The sequence below is a fragment of the Oncorhynchus clarkii genome, unplaced genomic scaffold, assembly GCF_045791955.1.
Source record: "Oncorhynchus clarkii lewisi isolate Uvic-CL-2024 unplaced genomic scaffold, UVic_Ocla_1.0 unplaced_contig_13910_pilon_pilon, whole genome shotgun sequence".
Taxonomy (NCBI): Eukaryota; Metazoa; Chordata; class Actinopteri; order Salmoniformes; family Salmonidae; genus Oncorhynchus; species Oncorhynchus clarkii.
This window is the reverse complement of record NW_027258252.1, coordinates 56,530-75,394: the sequence shown is the minus strand read 5'-3', so window position 1 is coordinate 75,394 and position 18,865 is coordinate 56,530. Positions and strand designations below refer to the sequence as shown.

The 18,865-nt window shown below is 40.0% G+C and overlaps 2 protein-coding genes and 1 pseudogene across 2 annotated transcripts; all 3 read left to right on the top strand.

Moving 5' to 3' along the window:
- Positions 1-667: 667 nt before the first annotated feature.
- On the top strand, positions 668-18,624 carry LOC139396375 (zinc finger protein 892-like). The gene is made up of 4 exons (XM_071143409.1): positions 668-758; positions 7,141-7,387; positions 16,148-16,381; positions 17,033-18,624. Exons 2-4 carry the CDS (start codon positions 7,285-7,287, stop codon positions 17,863-17,865), a joined length of 1,170 nt encoding a protein of 389 aa, XP_070999510.1. The 5' UTR covers positions 668-758; positions 7,141-7,284; the 3' UTR covers positions 17,866-18,624.
- On the top strand, positions 1,653-5,722 carry LOC139396371 (zinc finger protein 79-like; annotated as a pseudogene).
- On the top strand, positions 10,413-11,334 carry LOC139396376 (zinc finger protein 664-like). Its single transcript, XM_071143410.1, has one exon. It carries the CDS (start codon positions 10,520-10,522, stop codon positions 11,033-11,035), a length of 516 nt encoding a protein of 171 aa, XP_070999511.1. The 5' UTR covers positions 10,413-10,519; the 3' UTR covers positions 11,036-11,334.
- Positions 18,625-18,865: the final 241 nt, after the last annotated feature.

The window sequence follows — 18,865 nt, the reverse complement described above, 5'->3', positions numbered from 1 at the left end:
TCGGCCCAGAAGCGGCCCTCTTCCAGGGACCGGTGTTGTGCCGAAAATCTGGCAGTGTGGAGATTTTCGAACTACCAGTAACCCAGTAACGCAGTAACCCAGTGTCTAAGACACTCTACTTCACTGTAGTAACCCAGTGTCTTAGACCGCTGCGCCAATCGGGACAGTCCATCCGAAAAGTTTTTAATGCTTATCAATTGCCTTGCACAAAGTATCAAAATACTAAAATACAACTTAAACAGGACTCTTAAATAATTTAATTTAAATAGTATTTTTTGATCACAGAAACAATGATAAAATATGGACAAATAAATTAATAATGAAATGTCAATTACATAAAGCAGCCCGTGTAATCATCTGCCAGAGAGTAGCCCCAGTCGGTCCGAGACCCAAGCAATACATTTGGGCCCGATAACTCGGTAATACTGCCTAAGGCGGCCCAGACTCGGGCCACTTGACGTCGGTCGAATCTGACTCTCAGCCGGAATCGGCACAGATCCACTGTGCTAGCTGGGATGGGACAATATTCTACAGGCCACAATCAACTCTATGCAAAATAGATGTGTCCCGGAGGAGGCAGCGACCCCTTCTCATGTAATGGGGTTGGGTCATCCCAAGGACCCAGGAATGCACGGACGGTGTTAGTGGGGGAACAGGAAGTTCCGGACAGAAGCGCACCATTATTCAGTGTAAAGAAAGCGCCAGAACGGTGCAGTCAAGAAGATAACATTCTTGTCCTTTTCTATTTATTACTACAGGTATGTAATAGCACGTTTAAAAGTTCTAATATCGAAATAATATGTCGTACCATTTTAGGTAATACATCCGTTAAGGTGTTATCACGTTTGGTAATGATTTGATGTGTTATTTTTGTGTCAAGCCGAGTGAAGAACGTGATAATGTTAACTATTTTACAAGTTACATAGTTAGAGCCTTTGGGGTTTGTCTGAGTGGATATACATAGTTTTCTCAAGGTACTTTCATAAAGAATATATTGACTTGAGATTTCTGAATTCGTTTTACAATTTATTAGTTTTGTGTAAAATTCACAAGCTGGTAAAATGGCGGCGCCACTCGGTCTGCATCAACAGACTTAAGTCCAGGCAGTGTGGCTGCAGCAGAGAGAGACCATTTCACGGTTGCACTACTGTTTTAAAGTTTAATGTAATGATTATCAGTTTTCTACATGTGTACTAATATTCAGACTCTTAAAGTAATCGCTGTCTATACATATTACTATGGTGTGAACGGAAATACTATTGTTTGTTGATTTAAATAACACAGCGAAGACAAGGTTATTCAGGAAAATTGTACATAGTGCTGCCTAAAACATACTGCAACCTTGTACTAAATGGTTTTTGCGTCATTTAAGCATTTATGTGAATTCAGGAAATCTACCATAGATTAAGTGCACTTAATTGTGTAGCCTGATTTAAAGTGTAAACGTTGTCTAATGTGAAGGAATTTATGTTTTGTTGTCAATGCTTTTTCTCTTTATTACTACTGGCCGACTCAGATCAAGTCTGAGGCCGGTAACATCAACAGTGAGGACAAACCCAACCCTCCTCTCTCCTTCCACACTGAGTCCAAACCTACAGTCACTTGGTCCTGATTGTGACAGTGGAGCCCAGTTTGCACTGCAGGATCCAGAGATGGCATCAGTGAAGCTGGAAGACTGCAGTCCAACAATGGAGCTGAATATTGACATTAAAGATGAAGAAGAAGAGGAGAAGATTGGGGAATCTGTTAGTCATGGTAAGAGCAGGTTCTGTCTATCCAAGTTTGTTTACTGGCATAGAGCAGTGGGGTGGAGACACTTGCAGAAGTTGGCCTTTTATGGTAAGAGCAGGTTCAATCTAACTAAGTTTGTTGTTCATTACAACTTCCCACTGTGCATGAAAAGTTGCAGTAGAACTGTTTCAATTAGAAGGTAGATGTTATTTCATGCTACTGACACTTGCATGGTTTGACACCAGTATTGCCAGTTTGTTTTATTCACTGGGCTGTCTGGAGTGTTCAGAGAGTAGACTAAAGAAGTGAAGTAGACAAACTGCCAGTGTTTTAAAGTTCTATGAAGTGAGTCTGTGTAGTTTCTAACCCTTGTGATAGTGAGTGGAGGATGATATAGCTCATAATTTTCATGACTTATGAGATACTTTTAGAATAGTTTTATTCCCCATTGTATTGCACAGTCTACTGATATGAATACATACACTACCAGACTACTGATATGAATACGTACAGTACCAGCCTACTGATATGAATACATACAGTGAATTCAAAGTATTCAGACCCCATGACTTTTTCCACATTTTTTACGTTAGACTTTTTCTAAAATGGATTAAATAAATGTTTCTCATCAATCTACACACAATACGCCATAATGACAAAGCAAAAAAAGGTTTAGAATTGTTTTCACATTTATAAAATATTTAAAACAGAAATCTTATTTACATAAGTATTCAGACTCTTTGCTAGGAGATTTGACATTGAGCTCAGGTGCATCTTGTTTCCATTGATTATCCTTGAGATGTTTCTACAACTTGATTGTTGTCAACCTGTGGTAAATTCAATTGATTGGACATGATTTGGAAAGGCACACACCTGTCTATATAATGTCCCACATTTGACAGTGCATGTCAGAGTAAGAACGAAGCCATGAGGTTGAAGGAATTGTCCGTAGAGCTCCATGAAAGGAAAAATTCACAAGCTGGTAAAATGGCGGTGCCCAGTCGGTCTGCGTCAACAAACTTCAGTGTGGTTGCAGCAGAGAGACAATTTTACGGTTTGAACTACTGTTTTGAAACCAATTGTAATGATTATCAGTTTTCTACATGTGTAATAATATTCAGAGACATACAGTTGTTTCTGTTTTTATCAATAAATGTTACTGTGGTGTGAACAGGACATACAAATGGTTTTTGATGTAACACTGTTTTAAGTAAAATAGTACTTAGTGATGCCTAAAACATACTGCAACCTTGTACTAAATGTTTTTTGAGTCATTCATGCATTTTTCTACTATGGGTTAAGTATTGTCTCAACCATATTGTGGAGCTCCTGTACCTAAATATAAACAGTACCGGCACCCAAAATGTTTATCGGCAGCTATTTCAGTCCAAGTCAAGCACTGAATTAGATAATTGAATAAGAAAAAATAATATATTTTTAGAGAATGAAGAAAGTTCCAGAACTTATGACAATAATGTTTGTGTCCATTTCTCTTCTACTACTTTCCGACTCAGGTATGAGGCTGGTAACATCAACAGTGAGGACAAACCCAGCCTGCCTCTCTCCTTCCACACTGAGTAGACACCTACAGTCACTGGGTCCTGATTGTGACAGTGGAGCCCAGTTTTCTCTGCAGGATCCAGAGATGGCATCAGTGAAGCTGGAAGATTGCAGTCAAACACTGGAGCTGAATGTCAACATTAAAGATGAAGAAGAGGAGGAGAAGATTGGGAAATCTCTTTCTCATGGTAAGAGCAGGTTATATCTAACAAAGTGTGTTATTCATTCCAACTTCCCACTGTGCAGGAAAAGTTGCAGTATAACTGTTTCATGATGAACTGTTTCAATGAGAAGGTAGACATTATTTCATTCTACCCAGACTTGCATGGTTTGACACCAGTATTGTCAGCATTAGTTTTATTAACTGGTCTATCTGGAGTGTTCAGAGAGTAGACTAAAGAAGTGAAGTAGACACATTGTCAGTGTTTTAAAGTTCTATGAAATTAGTCTGTGTAGTTACTAACGGTTGTGATAGTGAGTGGAGGATGACACGCCCCTTTTTAGCTTTCAACTCTTACCCACTTTTAGAATAGTTTTATTCCCATGTATTGTACAGCCTACTGATATAAATACATATGTCACCCGGTACAGACAGAAGAGGACTGGCCACCCCTCTGGGCCTGGTTCCTCTCTACATTTCTTCCAAGGACCCTGCTTTCTAGGGAGTTTTTCCTGGCCACGGTGCTTCTACATCAGCATTGCTTGCTCATTGGGGATTTTAGGCTGGGTTTCTGTAATGCACTTTGACATTTGCTGATGTAATAAGGGCTTCATAATATACATTTGATTGACATGTATATCACACCAACTGACTGGTTCTTCTGATGTTGTTCACACAGGAGACCATGTTGAGACATTCTCTACATCCAGAGAAAAACAGCAGGAAGATCATGGAGCTAAGAGGTCTCACCACTGCCCACATTGTGAGGAGATTTTCCCAATTCTATCAAAGCTAAAAATACACCTAAAAATACACACAGGAGAGAATCCGTATTCCTGTACTGACTGTGGGAAGAGATTCACAACATCAAGGGCTCTGACAGTTCATCAGAGAGTGCACCCTGGAGAGAAGCCTTACTCCTGCTCTGACTGTGGAAAGATTTTCTCTTGTCCGGGCCACTTAAAAAGACATGAACATATACATACAGGAGTGAAGCCTTACTCTTGCTCTGACTGTGTAAAATGCTACACAACATCATCTGAGCTAAAACTTCATCAGAGAGTGCACACTGGAGAGAAGCCTTACTCCTGCTATGACTGTGGGAAGAGTTTCTCTCGACAGGGTTTTTTAAAAGCACATGAACTTATACATACAGGAGTGAAGCCTTATTCCTGCTCTGACTGTGGGAAGATTTTCTCTCAACTGGGCCACTTAAAAAGACATGAACGTATACATACAGGGGTGAAGCCTTACTCCTGCTCTGACTGTGTAAAATGCTTCACAACATCAACTGAGCAAAAAGTCCACCACAGAACACACACAGGAGAGAAGCCTTTCTCCTGCTCTGACTGTGTAAAATGCTTCACAACATCAACTGACCTAAAAGTTCATCAGAGAACACACACAGGCGAGAAGCCTTACTTCTGCTCTGACTGTGGAAAGAGTTTCTCTCAATCGTGCCACTTAAAAAGACACCAAGGTAAACATAAAGGAGAGAAGCTTTACCACTGATCTGACTGTAGAAAATGTTTCAAAACAACAGCTGAGCTAAAAGGTCATCAGAGAACAGACACAGGAGAGAAGCCTTACTTCTGCTCTTAATTTGCCAAGAGTAACTCAAGTAAAAGTCTAAAGGTATTCTGTTGTAAATATACCTTTGTTTCAAAAGTAAAAGTGAATCATTTCAAATTGCTTAAATGAACCTCTACGCGATGGGTGTCCTCTAACCAGGACGGTTGTTGCTAACATGCTCCAATGTGACTAGAATGACGTTGTATACAACAGCCAACTTTCCAGGACATAGACATGACTTTATATCGTCAGAAAGCTTAAATTCTTGTAAATCTAACTGCAGTGTCCAATTTAACAGTAGCTATTTCATTGAAAAAAATACCGTGCTATTGAGTAGAGTGGACAATAACTGTTATCATGGCAACTGGTATAATACATTCACCTCTGAAGGTCAATAATGTACTTGCATTCAGTAATCTTTCTCTGATTTGTCATCCTGAGGGTCCCAGAGATCAAATGTAGCATAGTTTAATTTGCTAAAATGTTCAAATGTAGGAACTGGGTTCCACATTTTGAAACCCTGTTGTCTCTGGCTCCACACCTACCCCGCCTGGCCATCTAGATGTGTGAAAGTTAGTGAATAAGCAAATGATCCATCATGTATGAAATTCCTGTCAGTGTGTAAACTTAAATGTTTTATTACCATAGCATTTGTATATGTTCTCTATAGTTTTGTACTTAAATGTATCAATTGACCAATTCAGGACATTTGGGGAAACTTCTGGCAGACTTGATGCAGTGCAGTAATGTAATTCTTTACTGGATCAGTCAGAAACTTTGCACACTGCTGGTCAAAATCTAAATTACACCTAGACTCCTTTCTGAAATGTATGTATTTTCCTGTGATTTTACCAGGTAAGTTGACTGAGAACACATTCTCATTTACAGCAACAACATGGGGAATAGTTACAGGGGATGAATGAGCCAATTGTAAGCTGGGGATTATTAGGTGACCATGATGGTTTGAGGGCCAGATTGGGAATTGAGCCAGGACACCGGGGTTAACACCCCTAAGTGCCATGGGATCTTTAATGACTTCAGAGAGTCAGGACACCTGTTTTAAAGTCCCATCCGAAAGACAGCACCCAACACAGGGCAGTGTCACTGCCCTGGGGCATTGGGATATTATTTTAGACCAGAGGAAAGAGTGCCTCCTATTGGCCCTCCAACACCACTTCCAGCAGCATCTGGTCTCCCATCCAGGGACTGACCAGGACCAACCCTGCTTAGCTTCAGAAGCAAGCCAGCAGTGGGATGCAGGGTGGTATGCTGCTGGCTATATGGCCTTTCTCTTGCATTTCAAAGACGAAAAAGAAAAACACCGTTTTTTTTTTTTTGCTTTGGTGTTTGTCTGAGTGGATGTACATCGTTTTCTCAATGTAATTTCACAAAGAATATATTGACTTGAGATGTCTGAATTCGTTTTACAATTTATTAGTTTTGTGTAAAATTCACGAACTGGTAAAATGGCGGCGCCACTCGGTCTGCATCAACAGACTTCAGTGCAGGCAGTGTGGCTGCAGCAGAGAGAGACCATTTCACGGTTGCACTACTGTTTTAAAGTTTAAAGTAATAATTATCAGTTTTCTACATGTGTACTAATATTCAGACTATTTAAGTTATCGCTGTCTATACATATTACTATGGTGTGAACGGAAATACTATTGTTTTTTTAATTTAAATAACACAGTGAAGACAAGGTTATTCTGGAAAATAGTACATAGTGCTGCCTGAAACATACTGCAACCTTGTACTAAATGGTTTTTGAGTCATTTATGCATTTATGTGAATTCAGGAAATCTACCATAGATTAAGTGCGCTTAATTGTGTAGCCTGATTTAAAGTGTAAACGTTGTCTAATGTGAAGGAATTCATGTTTTGTTGTCAATGCTGAGCTACCAGATCTATTGAAATGAGATCAGTGCTTGAATTGGACAGGAGCTGAGTACCGGCACCTCAAATGTATATTGTTTGAGCTCATGTTCCTCTTATAGAATATTAGCTCAACAGTATTGTGGTACTCCTGCACTTGAATTTAAATAGTCTTTTTTGAGAGTAAAGAAAGTGCCAGAACTGAGAAGACAATAACTTTAGTTTTTTTCTCTTTATTACTACAGGTTGACTCAGATTAAGTCTGAGGCCGGTAACATCAACAGTGAGGTCAAACCCAACCTGCCTCTCCTTCCAAACTGAGTCCAAACCTACAGTCACTGGGTCCTGATTGTGACAGTGGAGCCCAGTTTGCACTGCAGGATCCAGAGATGGCATCAGTGAAGCTGGAAGAATGCAGTCAAACACTGGAGCTGAATGTCAACATTAAAGATGAAGAAGAGGAGGAGAAGATTGGGGAATCTGTTAGTCATGGTAAGAGCAGGTTCTGTCTATCCAAGTTTGTTTATGAGATACTTTTAGAATAGTTTTATTCCCCATTGTATTGCACAGCCTGCTGATATGAATACATACTGTAACGACCCTTATAAGCGCGGAAATCGGCCACACGAGCATGCTTTTGTCAATAGCGCTCCAGACCTCGGGCTCGAAGGTCGAGGGTTCGAGACCTGCTCCCTGCTGTTTCATTACAATACAGTACCAGACTACTGATATGAATACATACAGTACCAGACTACTGATATGAATACATACAGTACCAGACTACTGATATGAATACATACAGTACCAGACTACTGATATGAATACGTACAGTACCAGACTATTGATATGAATACATACAGTACCAGACTACTGATATGAATACATACAGTACCAGCCTACTGATATGAATACATACAGTGCCAGACTACTGATATGAATACATACAGTACCAGACTACTGATATGAATACATACAGTACCAGACTACTGATATGAATACATACAGTACCAGACTACTGATATGAATACATACAGTACCAGACTACTGATATGAATACATACAGTGCCAGACTATTGATATGAATACATACAGTGCCAGACTATTGAAATGAATACATACAGTACCAGACTACTGATATGAATACATACAGTACCAGCCTACTGATATGAATACATACAGTACCAGACTACTGATATGAATACATACAGTACCAGACTACTGATATGAATACATACAGTACCAGACTACTGATATGAATACATACAGTACCAGCCTACTGATATGAATACATACAGTACCAGACTACTGATATGAATACATACAGTACCAGACTACTGATATGAATACATACAGTGAATTCACAATGTATTTAGACCCCATGACTTTTTCCACATTTTTTACGTTACAGCCTTTTTCTAAAATGGATTAAATAAATGTTTCTCATCAATCTACACACAATACGCCATAATGACAAAGCAAAAAAAGGTTTAGAATTGTTTTCACATTTATAAAATATTTACAGAAATAACTAATTTACATAAGTATTCAGACTCTTTGCTAGGAGACTCGACATTGAGCTCAGGTGCATCTTGTTTCCATTGATAATCCTTGAGATATTTCTACAACTTGATTGTTGTCAACAATAATGTGTTGTCAACCTGTGGTAAATTCAATTGATTGGACATGATTTGGAAAGGCACACACCTGTCTATATAATGTCCCACATTTCACAGTGCATGTCAGAGCAAGAACGAAGCCATGAGGTTGAAGGAATTGTCCGTAGAGCTCCATGAAAGGAGAAATTCACAAGCTGGTAAAATGGCGGTGCCCACTCGGTCTGCGTCAACAAACTTCAGATAAATGTTACTGTGGTGTGAACAGGACATACAAATGGTTTTTGATGTAACACTGTTTTAAGTAAAATAGTACATAATGCTGCCTAAAACAAACTGCAACCTTGTACTATATGGTTGTTGAGTCATTTTTGTATTTGGGAAATCTACTGTAGGTTAAGTTAATTTACGTTGTGTAGACTAATTTTAAAGCGTGTACTTTGTCCAATTTGAACAAATTAATGTTTTGTTACCTACTTCCTCTTTTGAAATGAGATGGACAGGATCTGATTACCGCCACCTCAAATCTCTACTGTTTGAGCTCATGTTCCCCTTATACAATATTAGCTCAACAGTATTGTGGAGCTGCTGCACCTACATATAAACAGTACCGGCACCTATTTCTGTCCAAGTCAAGCACTGAATTAAATAATTGAACCAAAAGAAATATAATATATATTTTTGAGAGTAAAGAAAGTGCCTGAACTGTCAAGACAATACGTTTTTTTCTGTTACTCGTTGTTACTACAGGAAGACTAGACGTCTGAAGCCGGTAACATCCACAGTGAGGACAAACCCAGTCTGCCTCTCTCCTTCCAAACTGACTCCAAACCTACAGTCACTGGGTCTTGATTGTGACAGTGGAGCCCAGTTTGCACTGCAGGATCCAGAGATGGCATCAGTGAAGCTGGAAGACTGCAGTCAAACACTGGAGCTGAATGTCAACATTAAAGATGAAGAAGAGGAGGAGAAGATGGGGACATCTGTTTCTCATGGTAAGAACAGGTTCTAACTAAGTGTGTTGTTCATTCCCACTTCTCACTGTGCAGGAAAAGTTGCTTTAGAACTGTTTCAGTGAGAAGGTAGATGTTATTTCATGCTACTGAGACTTGCATGGTTTGACACCAGTTTTGTCAGTATTAGTTTTATTAACTGGTCTATATGGAGTGTTCAGAGAGGAGACTAAAGAAGTGAAGTAGACACATTGCCAGTGTTTTAAAGTTCTATGAAATGAGTCTGTAGTTACTAACCCTTGTGATAGTGAGTGGAGGATGATATGAAATTAGTCTGTGTAGTTACTAACCCTTGTGATACTGAGTTAGTCTGTGTAGTTACTAACGGTTGTGATAGTGAGTGGAGGATGACACGCCCCTTTTTAGCTTTCAACTCTTACCCACTTTTAGAATAGTTTTATTCCCATGTATTGTACAGCCTACTGATATAAATACATATGTCACCTGGTACAGACAGAGGACTGGCCATCCCTTTGGGTCTGGTTCCTCTCTACCCTTCTTTCTTTCTTCTGCTTTCTAGGGAGTTTTTTTCTTCTACATCTACATTGCTTGCTCTTTGGGGATTTTAGGCTGGGTTTCTGTTATGCACTTTGACAACTACTGATGTAAAAAAGTGCTTCATAAAATACATTTGATTGACATGTATATCACACCAGCTGACTGGTTCTTCTGATGTTGTTCACACAGGAGACCATGTTGAGACATTCTCCACATCCATAGAGCAAGAGCAGGAAGATCAGAGAGCCAAGAGGTCTCATCACTGCCCACATTGTGAGGAGATTTTCCCAATTCTATCAAAGCTAAAAATACACCTAAAAAGACACACAGGAGAGAATCTGTATTCCTGTACTGACTGTGGGAAGAGATTCACAACAACAAAGGCTCTGACAGTTCATCAGAGAGTGCACACTGGAGAGAAGCCTTACTCCTGCCCTGACTGTGGGAAGAGTTTCTCTCGACAGGGCCACTTAAAAAGACATGAACATATACATAAAGGAATGAAGCCTTACTCCTGCCCTGATTGTGTAAAATGCTATACAACATCAACTGAGCTAAAACTTCATCAGAGAGTGCACGCTGTAGAGAAGCCTTACTCCTGCTCTGACTGTGGGAAGAGTTTCTCTCGACAGGGTTTTTTAAAAGCACATGAATTTATACATACAGGAGTGAAGCCTTATTCCTGCTCTGACTGTGGGAAGATGTTCTCTCAATTGGGCAACTTAAAAACACATGAACGTATACATACAGGAGTGAAGCCTTACGCCTGCTCTGACTGTGTAAAATGCTTCAGAACATCAACTGAGCAAAAAGTCCATCAGAGAACACACACAGGAGAGAAGCCTTACTCCTGCTCTGACTGTGTAAAATGCTTCACAACATCAACTGAGCTAAAAGTCCATCAGAGAACACACACAGGCGAGAAGCCTTACTCCTGCTCTGACTGTGGAAAGAGTTTCTCTCAATTGTGCCACTTAAAAAGACACCAAGGTAAACATGAAGGAGAGAAGCCTTGACACTGATCTGACTGTTGAAAATGTTTTAAAACAGCTGAGCTAAAAGGTCATCAGAGAACAGACACAGGAGAGAAGCCTTATAACTCTTCTTAATTTGCCAAGAGTAACTTGATTGAAAGTCAAAGTATTTGGTTGTAAATATACCTTAGTATCAAAAGTAAAAGTTAATCATTTAAAATTCCTTAAATGAACCTCTACGCGATGGGTGTCCCTTAACCGGGACGGTTGTTGCTAACTTCTCCAATGTGACTAGAATTATGTTGTATACAACAGCCAACTTTCCAGGACATAGGCATGTCTTTACAGTAGGGCAAAAAAGTATTTAGTCAGCCACCAATTGTGCAAGTTCTCCCACTTAAAAAGATGAGAGGCCTGTAATTTTCATCATAGGTACACTTCAACTATGACAGACAAAATGAGAAAAACAAATCCAGAAAATCACATTGTAGGCTTTTTTAATTAATTTATTTATCGTCAGAAAGCTTAAATTCTTGTTAATCTTCTGCAGTGTCCAATTTAACAGTAGCTATTACAGTGACAAAATACCGTGCTATTGATGAGTAGAGTGGACAACAACTGTTATCATGGCAACTGGTATAATACATTCACCTCCGAAGGTCAATAATGTACTTGCATTCAGTAATCTTTCTCTGATTTGTCATCCTGAGGGTCCCAGAGATCAAATGTAGCATAGTTTAATTTGCTAAAATGTTCAAATGTAGGAACTGGGTTCCACATTTTGAACCCCTGTTGTCTCTGGCTCCACACCCACCCCGCCCAGCCATCTAGCTGTGAAAGTTAGTGTATAAGCTAGTGATCCATCATATATGAAATTCCTGTCAGTGTGTAAACTTAAATGTTTTATTACCATAGCATTTGTATATGTTCTCTATAGTTTTGTACTTGTAATTGTATCAATTGACCAATTCAGGACATTTGGGGAAACTCCTGGCAGACTTGATGCAGTGCAGTAATGTAATTCTTTACTGGATCAGTCAGAAACTTTGCACACTGCTTCTATCTGGTGGTCAAAATCTAAATTACACCTAGACTCCTTTCTGAAATGTATGTATTTTCCTGTTATTTTACCAGGTAAGTTGACTGAGAACACGTTCTCATTTACAGCAACGGCCTGGGGAATAGTTACAGGGGATGAATGAGCCAATTGTAAACTGGGGATTATTAGGTGACCATGATGGTTTGAGGGCCAGATTGGGAATTGAGCCAGGACACCAGGGTTAACACCCCTAAGTGCCATGGGATCTTTAATGGCCTCAGAGAGTCAGGACACCCGTTTTAAAGTCCCATCCGAAAGACAGCACCCAACACAGGGCAGTGTCACGGCATTGGGATATTATTTTAGACCAGAGGAAAGAGTGCCTCCTATTGGCCCTCCAACACCACTTCCAGCAGCATCTGGTCTCCCATCCAGGGACTGACCAGGACCAACCCTGCTTAGCTTCAGAAGCAAGCCAGCAGTGGGATGCAGGGTGGTATGCTGCTGGCTATATGGCCTTTCTCTTGCATTTCAAAGACGAAAAAGAAAAACACCGTTTTTTTTTTTTTGTTGTATTATATTTGACCAGATCTAATGTGTTATTCTCCTACATTAATTTCACATTTCCACAAACTTCAAATGGTGTCAAGAATATGCATATCCTTGCTTCAGGTGCTGAGCTACAAACAGTTAGATTTGGGTATGTATTTTTAGGCGAAAATTATTATTTTTTTTAAGTGTACAATCCTTAAGAAGTTAAGCAAACCAGACGGCACAATTGTGTTTTATTTTTTATATTACGGATAGCCAGGGGCTCAGACTCCAACACTCAGACACCATTTACAAGCAAAGCATTTGTGTTTAGTGAGTCTGCCAGATCAGAGGCAGTAGGGATGACCAGGGATGATATCTTGATAAGTGCGTGAATTGGACCATTTTCTGTTATGCTAATCAGAAAAAAATGTAAAGAATACTTTTGTGTGTCAGGGAAAATGTTTGGAGTAAAAAGTGCATTATTTACTTTAGGAATTTGCCACAGGATATCTAAACATCATTGCCAATCAGGTGCATCCCTTCATGGCAGCAGTGTATCCATCTGCAATCAGATTATTTCAGCAGGATAACGTCTTATGCCACAAGGTTTGTCCAGGAATGGTTCCAAGAACATTACTTCTTTGTCCATCTGTGGGAGGAGATGAAACGAGCTATTCGGAGTAGATCCATTCGCAGCCAACTTGACACAATTGTGGGAAGCATTGGAGTCGACATGGACCAGCATCCCTTTGGAACGCACACAACACCTTGGACAGTCTATGCCCCGATGAGTTGAGGCTGTTCTGAGGGCAAAGGGGGGTGCAACTCAATATTAGGAAGGTGTTTCAAATATGTTGTACTAGGGATGCACCGATATGGCATTTTTGGCCAATACGATATCCAATATTTTCCTTGCCGAAAGAACGATACCGATATTTACAATGTTAGCGGCCTTTTAAGCATTTTAGCACAGTTAAATAGTTAACACACACACACACGGATGCAGCGGTCTGCAAGAGGCGTCACTACAGTCCCTGGTTTGAATCCTGGCTGTATCAAATTCCGGATGTGATTGAGAGTCCCATAGGGCCGGGCACAATTGGCCCAGTGTCTTCCGGGGTAGGCCGTCCTTGTAAATAAGCATTTTGTTCTCAACCGATTTGCCTAGTTAAGTAAAGGTTACACACACCACACCACACCGACCAAAAAGTTATTTTGTTGGCATTTACGTATGTCCCCATTACCAGTAAAACATCATCAGAACCTATTTATTTCACTTGCTGTTTCGTTGTTCAGTCGTTTCATTCTCAACCAGGATTTCATCATACATGTCAAGCAGTGAAGTTTCAGCTGTCTGCCCGTAGCCTCTCTTCCTCATGTGCTCTTTCACTGTGTCCGTTTCCATCTTGTCCAGCTGTTTATGTACCATGTCACAAACCCTGTTACTTGTCTGCATCGAAGTAGCGGTCCTTGTACCGAGCATGATGGCGACACAGTAAAGAGACTCAGAGAGAATGCCATCGAATCGCTTGTTCACAGCATCAAGTACTTCTGTAAGTTAACCCCACGGTCTGTGTCGGGCAGTTTTGTTGAGCAGGGGTTTCAATGCCATGACAGAGGGTATCATTTCTGCTGCAGTTGCAATAGGGCTTTCCTCAGTAAGAAATCCTCATCGACCCACTGTGCTGTCAGACTCCGTATGCTCATGGGGCTGACATCGCTGGTCCAAATATCAGTTGTGAAGCTAATAGCAGTGACACCCATAGATGTGCGTTTTAACAATTCTGTGTAACTCCGGTAGGTCACCGTCTGAAAAATACTGTGTTCTGGGGATTAACCAATCGGCGAAAGCCGACGTCATCCACGACAGAGGACGGTTGATTGTCAAGGGCAATGAATTTCATTATCTTGGCGTTAACGGATTTCGACTTTGACTTGTCTCGCTGAAATGTTCGTACTCTTTCAAATGACTGCTTGACTTGAACTTGTTTAGTTGTTGGAAGTGTGCGCTTAGTATTTTTCTGCTTTTGTTCTGAGTCGTGATGTATTTTTTTGTTGCGTCATTACGTCATCTACCGACGTTATATAGGTATGCATGTTTACTTTGACATCGGTTTTTCACATCCGCATTAAATCGGGCCGATGTTGGCATTTTTAGCTATTATCGTCCGATTCCGATATGCCTCAATCCCGGTATCCTAGCTTTTAGTAATACTGCCTAAAGCGGCCCAGACTCGGGCCACAAGACGTCGGACGTGTCTGACTCTCAGCGGAGTACCGCAACTCTCTTGAATCGGCCCAGATCCGCTGTTAAAGAAGTGAAGTAGACAAACTGCCAGTGTTTTAAAGTTCTATGAAGTGAGTCTGTGTAGTTTCTAACCCTTGTGATAGTGAGTGGAGGATGATATAGCTCATAATTTTCATGACTTATGAGATACTTTTAGAATATGTTTTATTCCCCATTGTATTGCACAGTCTACTGATATGAATACATACACTACCAGACTACTGATATGAATACGTACAGTACCAGCCTACTGATATGAATACATACAGTGAATTCAAAGTATTCAGACCCCATGACTTTTTCCACATTTTTTACGTTAGACTTTTTCTAAAATGGATTAAATAAATGTTTCTCATCAATCTACACACAATACGCCATAATGACAAAGCAAAAAAAGGTTTAGAATTGTTTTCACATTTATAAAATATTTAAAACAGAAATCTTATTTACATAAGTATTCAGACTCTTTGCTAGGAGATTTGACATTGAGCTCAGGTGCATCTTGTTTCCATTGATTATCCTTGAGATGTTTCTACAACTTGATTGTTGTCAACCTGTGGTAAATTCAATTGATTGGACATGATTGGCACACACCTGTCTATATAATGTCCCACATTTGACAGTGCATGTCAGAGTAAGAACGAAGCCATGAGGTTGTCACACACCTGTCTATATAATGTCCCACATTTGACAGTGCATGTCAGAGTAAGAACGAGAAGGAATTGTCCGTAGAGCTCCATGAAAGGAAAAATTCACAAGCTGGTAAAATGGCGGTGCCCAGTCGGTCTGCGTCAACAAACTTCAGTGTGGTTGCAGCAGAGAGACAATTTTACGGTTTGAACTACTGTTTTGAAACCAATTGTAATGATTATCAGTTTTCTACATGTGTAATAATATTCAGAGACATACAGTTGTTTCTGTTTTTATCAATAAATGTTACTGTGGTGTGAACAGGACATACAAATGGTTTTTGATGTAACACTGTTTTAAGTAAAATAGTACTTAGTGATGCCTAAAACATACTGCAACCTTGTACTAAATGTTTTTTGAGTCATTCATGCATTTTTCTACTATGGGTTAAGTATTGTCTCAACCATATTGTGGAGCTCCTGTACCTAAATATAAACAGTACCGGCACCCAAAATGTTTATCGGCAGCTATTTCAGTCCAAGTCAAGCACTGAATTAGATAATTGAATAAGAAAAAATAATATATTTTTAGAGAATGAAGAAAGTTCCAGAACTTATGACAATAATGTTTGTGTCCATTTCTCTTCTACTACTTTCCGACTCAGGTATGAGGCTGGTAACATCAACAGTGAGGACAAACCCAGCCTGCCTCTCTCCTTCCACACTGAGTAGACACCTACAGTCACTGGGTCCTGATTGTGACAGTGGAGCCCAGTTTTCTCTGCAGGATCCAGAGATGGCATCAGTGAAGCTGGAAGATTGCAGTCAAACACTGGAGCTGAATGTCAACATTAAAGATGAAGAAGAGGAGGAGAAGATTGGGAAATCTCTTTCTCATGGTAAGAGCAGGTTATATCTAACAAAGTGTGTTATTCATTCCAACTTCCCACTGTGCAGGAAAAGTTGCAGTATAACTGTTTCATGATGAACTGTTTCAATGAGAAGGTAGACATTATTTCATTCTACCCAGACTTGCATGGTTTGACACCAGTATTGTCAGCATTAGTTTTATTAACTGGTCTATCTGGAGTGTTCAGAGAGTAGACTAAAGAAGTGAAGTAGACACATTGTCAGTGTTTTAAAGTTCTATGAAATTAGTCTGTGTAGTTACTAACGGTTGTGATAGTGAGTGGAGGATGACACGCCCCTTTTTAGCTTTCAACTCTTACCCACTTTTAGAATAGTTTTATTCCCATGTATTGTACAGCCTACTGATATAAATACATATGTCACCCGGTACAGACAGAAGAGGACTGGCCACCCCTCTGGGCCTGGTTCCTCTCTACATTTCTTCCAAGGACCCTGCTTTCTAGGGAGTTTTTCCTGGCCACGGTGCTTCTACATCAGCATTGCTTGCTCATTGGGGATTTTAGGCTGGGTTTCTGTAATGCACTTTGACATTTGCTGATGTAATAAGGGCTTCATAATATACATTTGATTGACATGTATATCACACCAACTGACTGGTTCTTCTGATGTTGTTCACACAGGAGACCATGTTGAGACATTCTCTACATCCAGAGAAAAACAGCAGGAAGATCATGGAGCTAAGAGGTCTCACCACTGCCCACATTGTGAGGAGATTTTCCCAATTCTATCAAAGCTAAAAATACACCTAAAAATACACACAGGAGAGAATCCGTATTCCTGTACTGACTGTGGGAAGAGATTCACAACATCAAGGGCTCTGACAGTTCATCAGAGAGTGCACCCTGGAGAGAAGCCTTACTCCTGCTCTGACTGTGGAAAGATTTTCTCTTGTCCGGGCCACTTAAAAAGACATGAACATATACATACAGGAGTGAAGCCTTACTCTTGCTCTGACTGTGTAAAATGCTACACAACATCATCTGAGCTAAAACTTCATCAGAGAGTGCACACTGGAGAGAAGCCTTACTCCTGCTATGACTGTGGGAAGAGTTTCTCTCGACAGGGTTTTTTAAAAGCACATGAACTTATACATACAGGAGTGAAGCCTTATTCCTGCTCTGACTGTGGGAAGATTTTCTCTCAACTGGGCCACTTAAAAAGACATGAACGTATACATACAGGGGTGAAGCCTTACTCCTGCTCTGACTGTGTAAAATGCTTCACAACATCAACTGAGCAAAAAGTCCACCACAGAACACACACAGGAGAGAAGCCTTTCTCCTGCTCTGACTGTGTAAAATGCTTCACAACATCAACTGACCTAAAAGTTCATCAGAGAACACACACAGGCGAGAAGCCTTACTTCTGCTCTGACTGTGGAAAGAGTTTCTCTCAATCGTGCCACTTAAAAAGACACCAAGGTAAACATAAAGGAGAGAAGCTTTACCACTGATCTGACTGTAGAAAATGTTTCAAAACAACAGCTGAGCTAAAAGGTCATCAGAGAACAGACACAGGAGAGAAGCCTTACTTCTGCTCTTAATTTGCCAAGAGTAACTCAAGTAAAAGTCTAAAGGTATTCTGTTGTAAATATACCTTTGTTTCAAAAGTAAAAGTGAATCATTTCAAATTGCTTAAATGAACCTCTACGCGATGGGTGTCCTCTAACCAGGACGGTTGTTGCTAACATGCTCCAATGTGACTAGAATGACGTTGTATACAACAGCCAACTTTCCAGGACATAGACATGACTTTATATCGTCAGAAAGCTTAAATTCTTGTAAATCTAACTGCAGTGTCCAATTTAACAGTAGCTATTTCATTGAAAAAAATACCGTGCTATTGAGTAGAGTGGACAATAACTGTTATCATGGCAACTGGTATAATACATTCACCTCTGAAGGTCAATAATGTACTTGCATTCAGTAATCTTTCTCTGATTTGTCATCCTGAGGGTCCCAGAGATCAAATGTAGCATAGTTTAATTTGCTAAAATGTTCAAATGTAGGAACTGGGTTCCACATTTTGAAACCCTGTTGTCTCTGGCTCCACACCTACCCCGCCTGGCCATCTAGATGTGTGAAAGTTAGTGAATAAGCAAATGATCCATCATGTATGAAATTCCTGTCAGTGTGTAAACTTAAATGTTTTATTACCATAGCATTTGTATATGTTCTCTATAGTTTTGTACTTAAATGTATCAATTGACCAATTCAGGACATTTGGGGAAACTTCTGGCAGACTTGATGCAGTGCAGTAATGTAATTCTTTACTGGATCAGTCAGAAACTTTGCACACTGCTGGTCAAAATCTAAATTACACCTAGACTCCTTTCTGAAATGTATGTATTTTCCTGTGATTTTACCAGGTAAGTTGACTGAGAACACATTCTCATTTACAGCAACAACATGGGGAATAGTTACAGGGGATGAATGAGCCAATTGTAAGCTGGG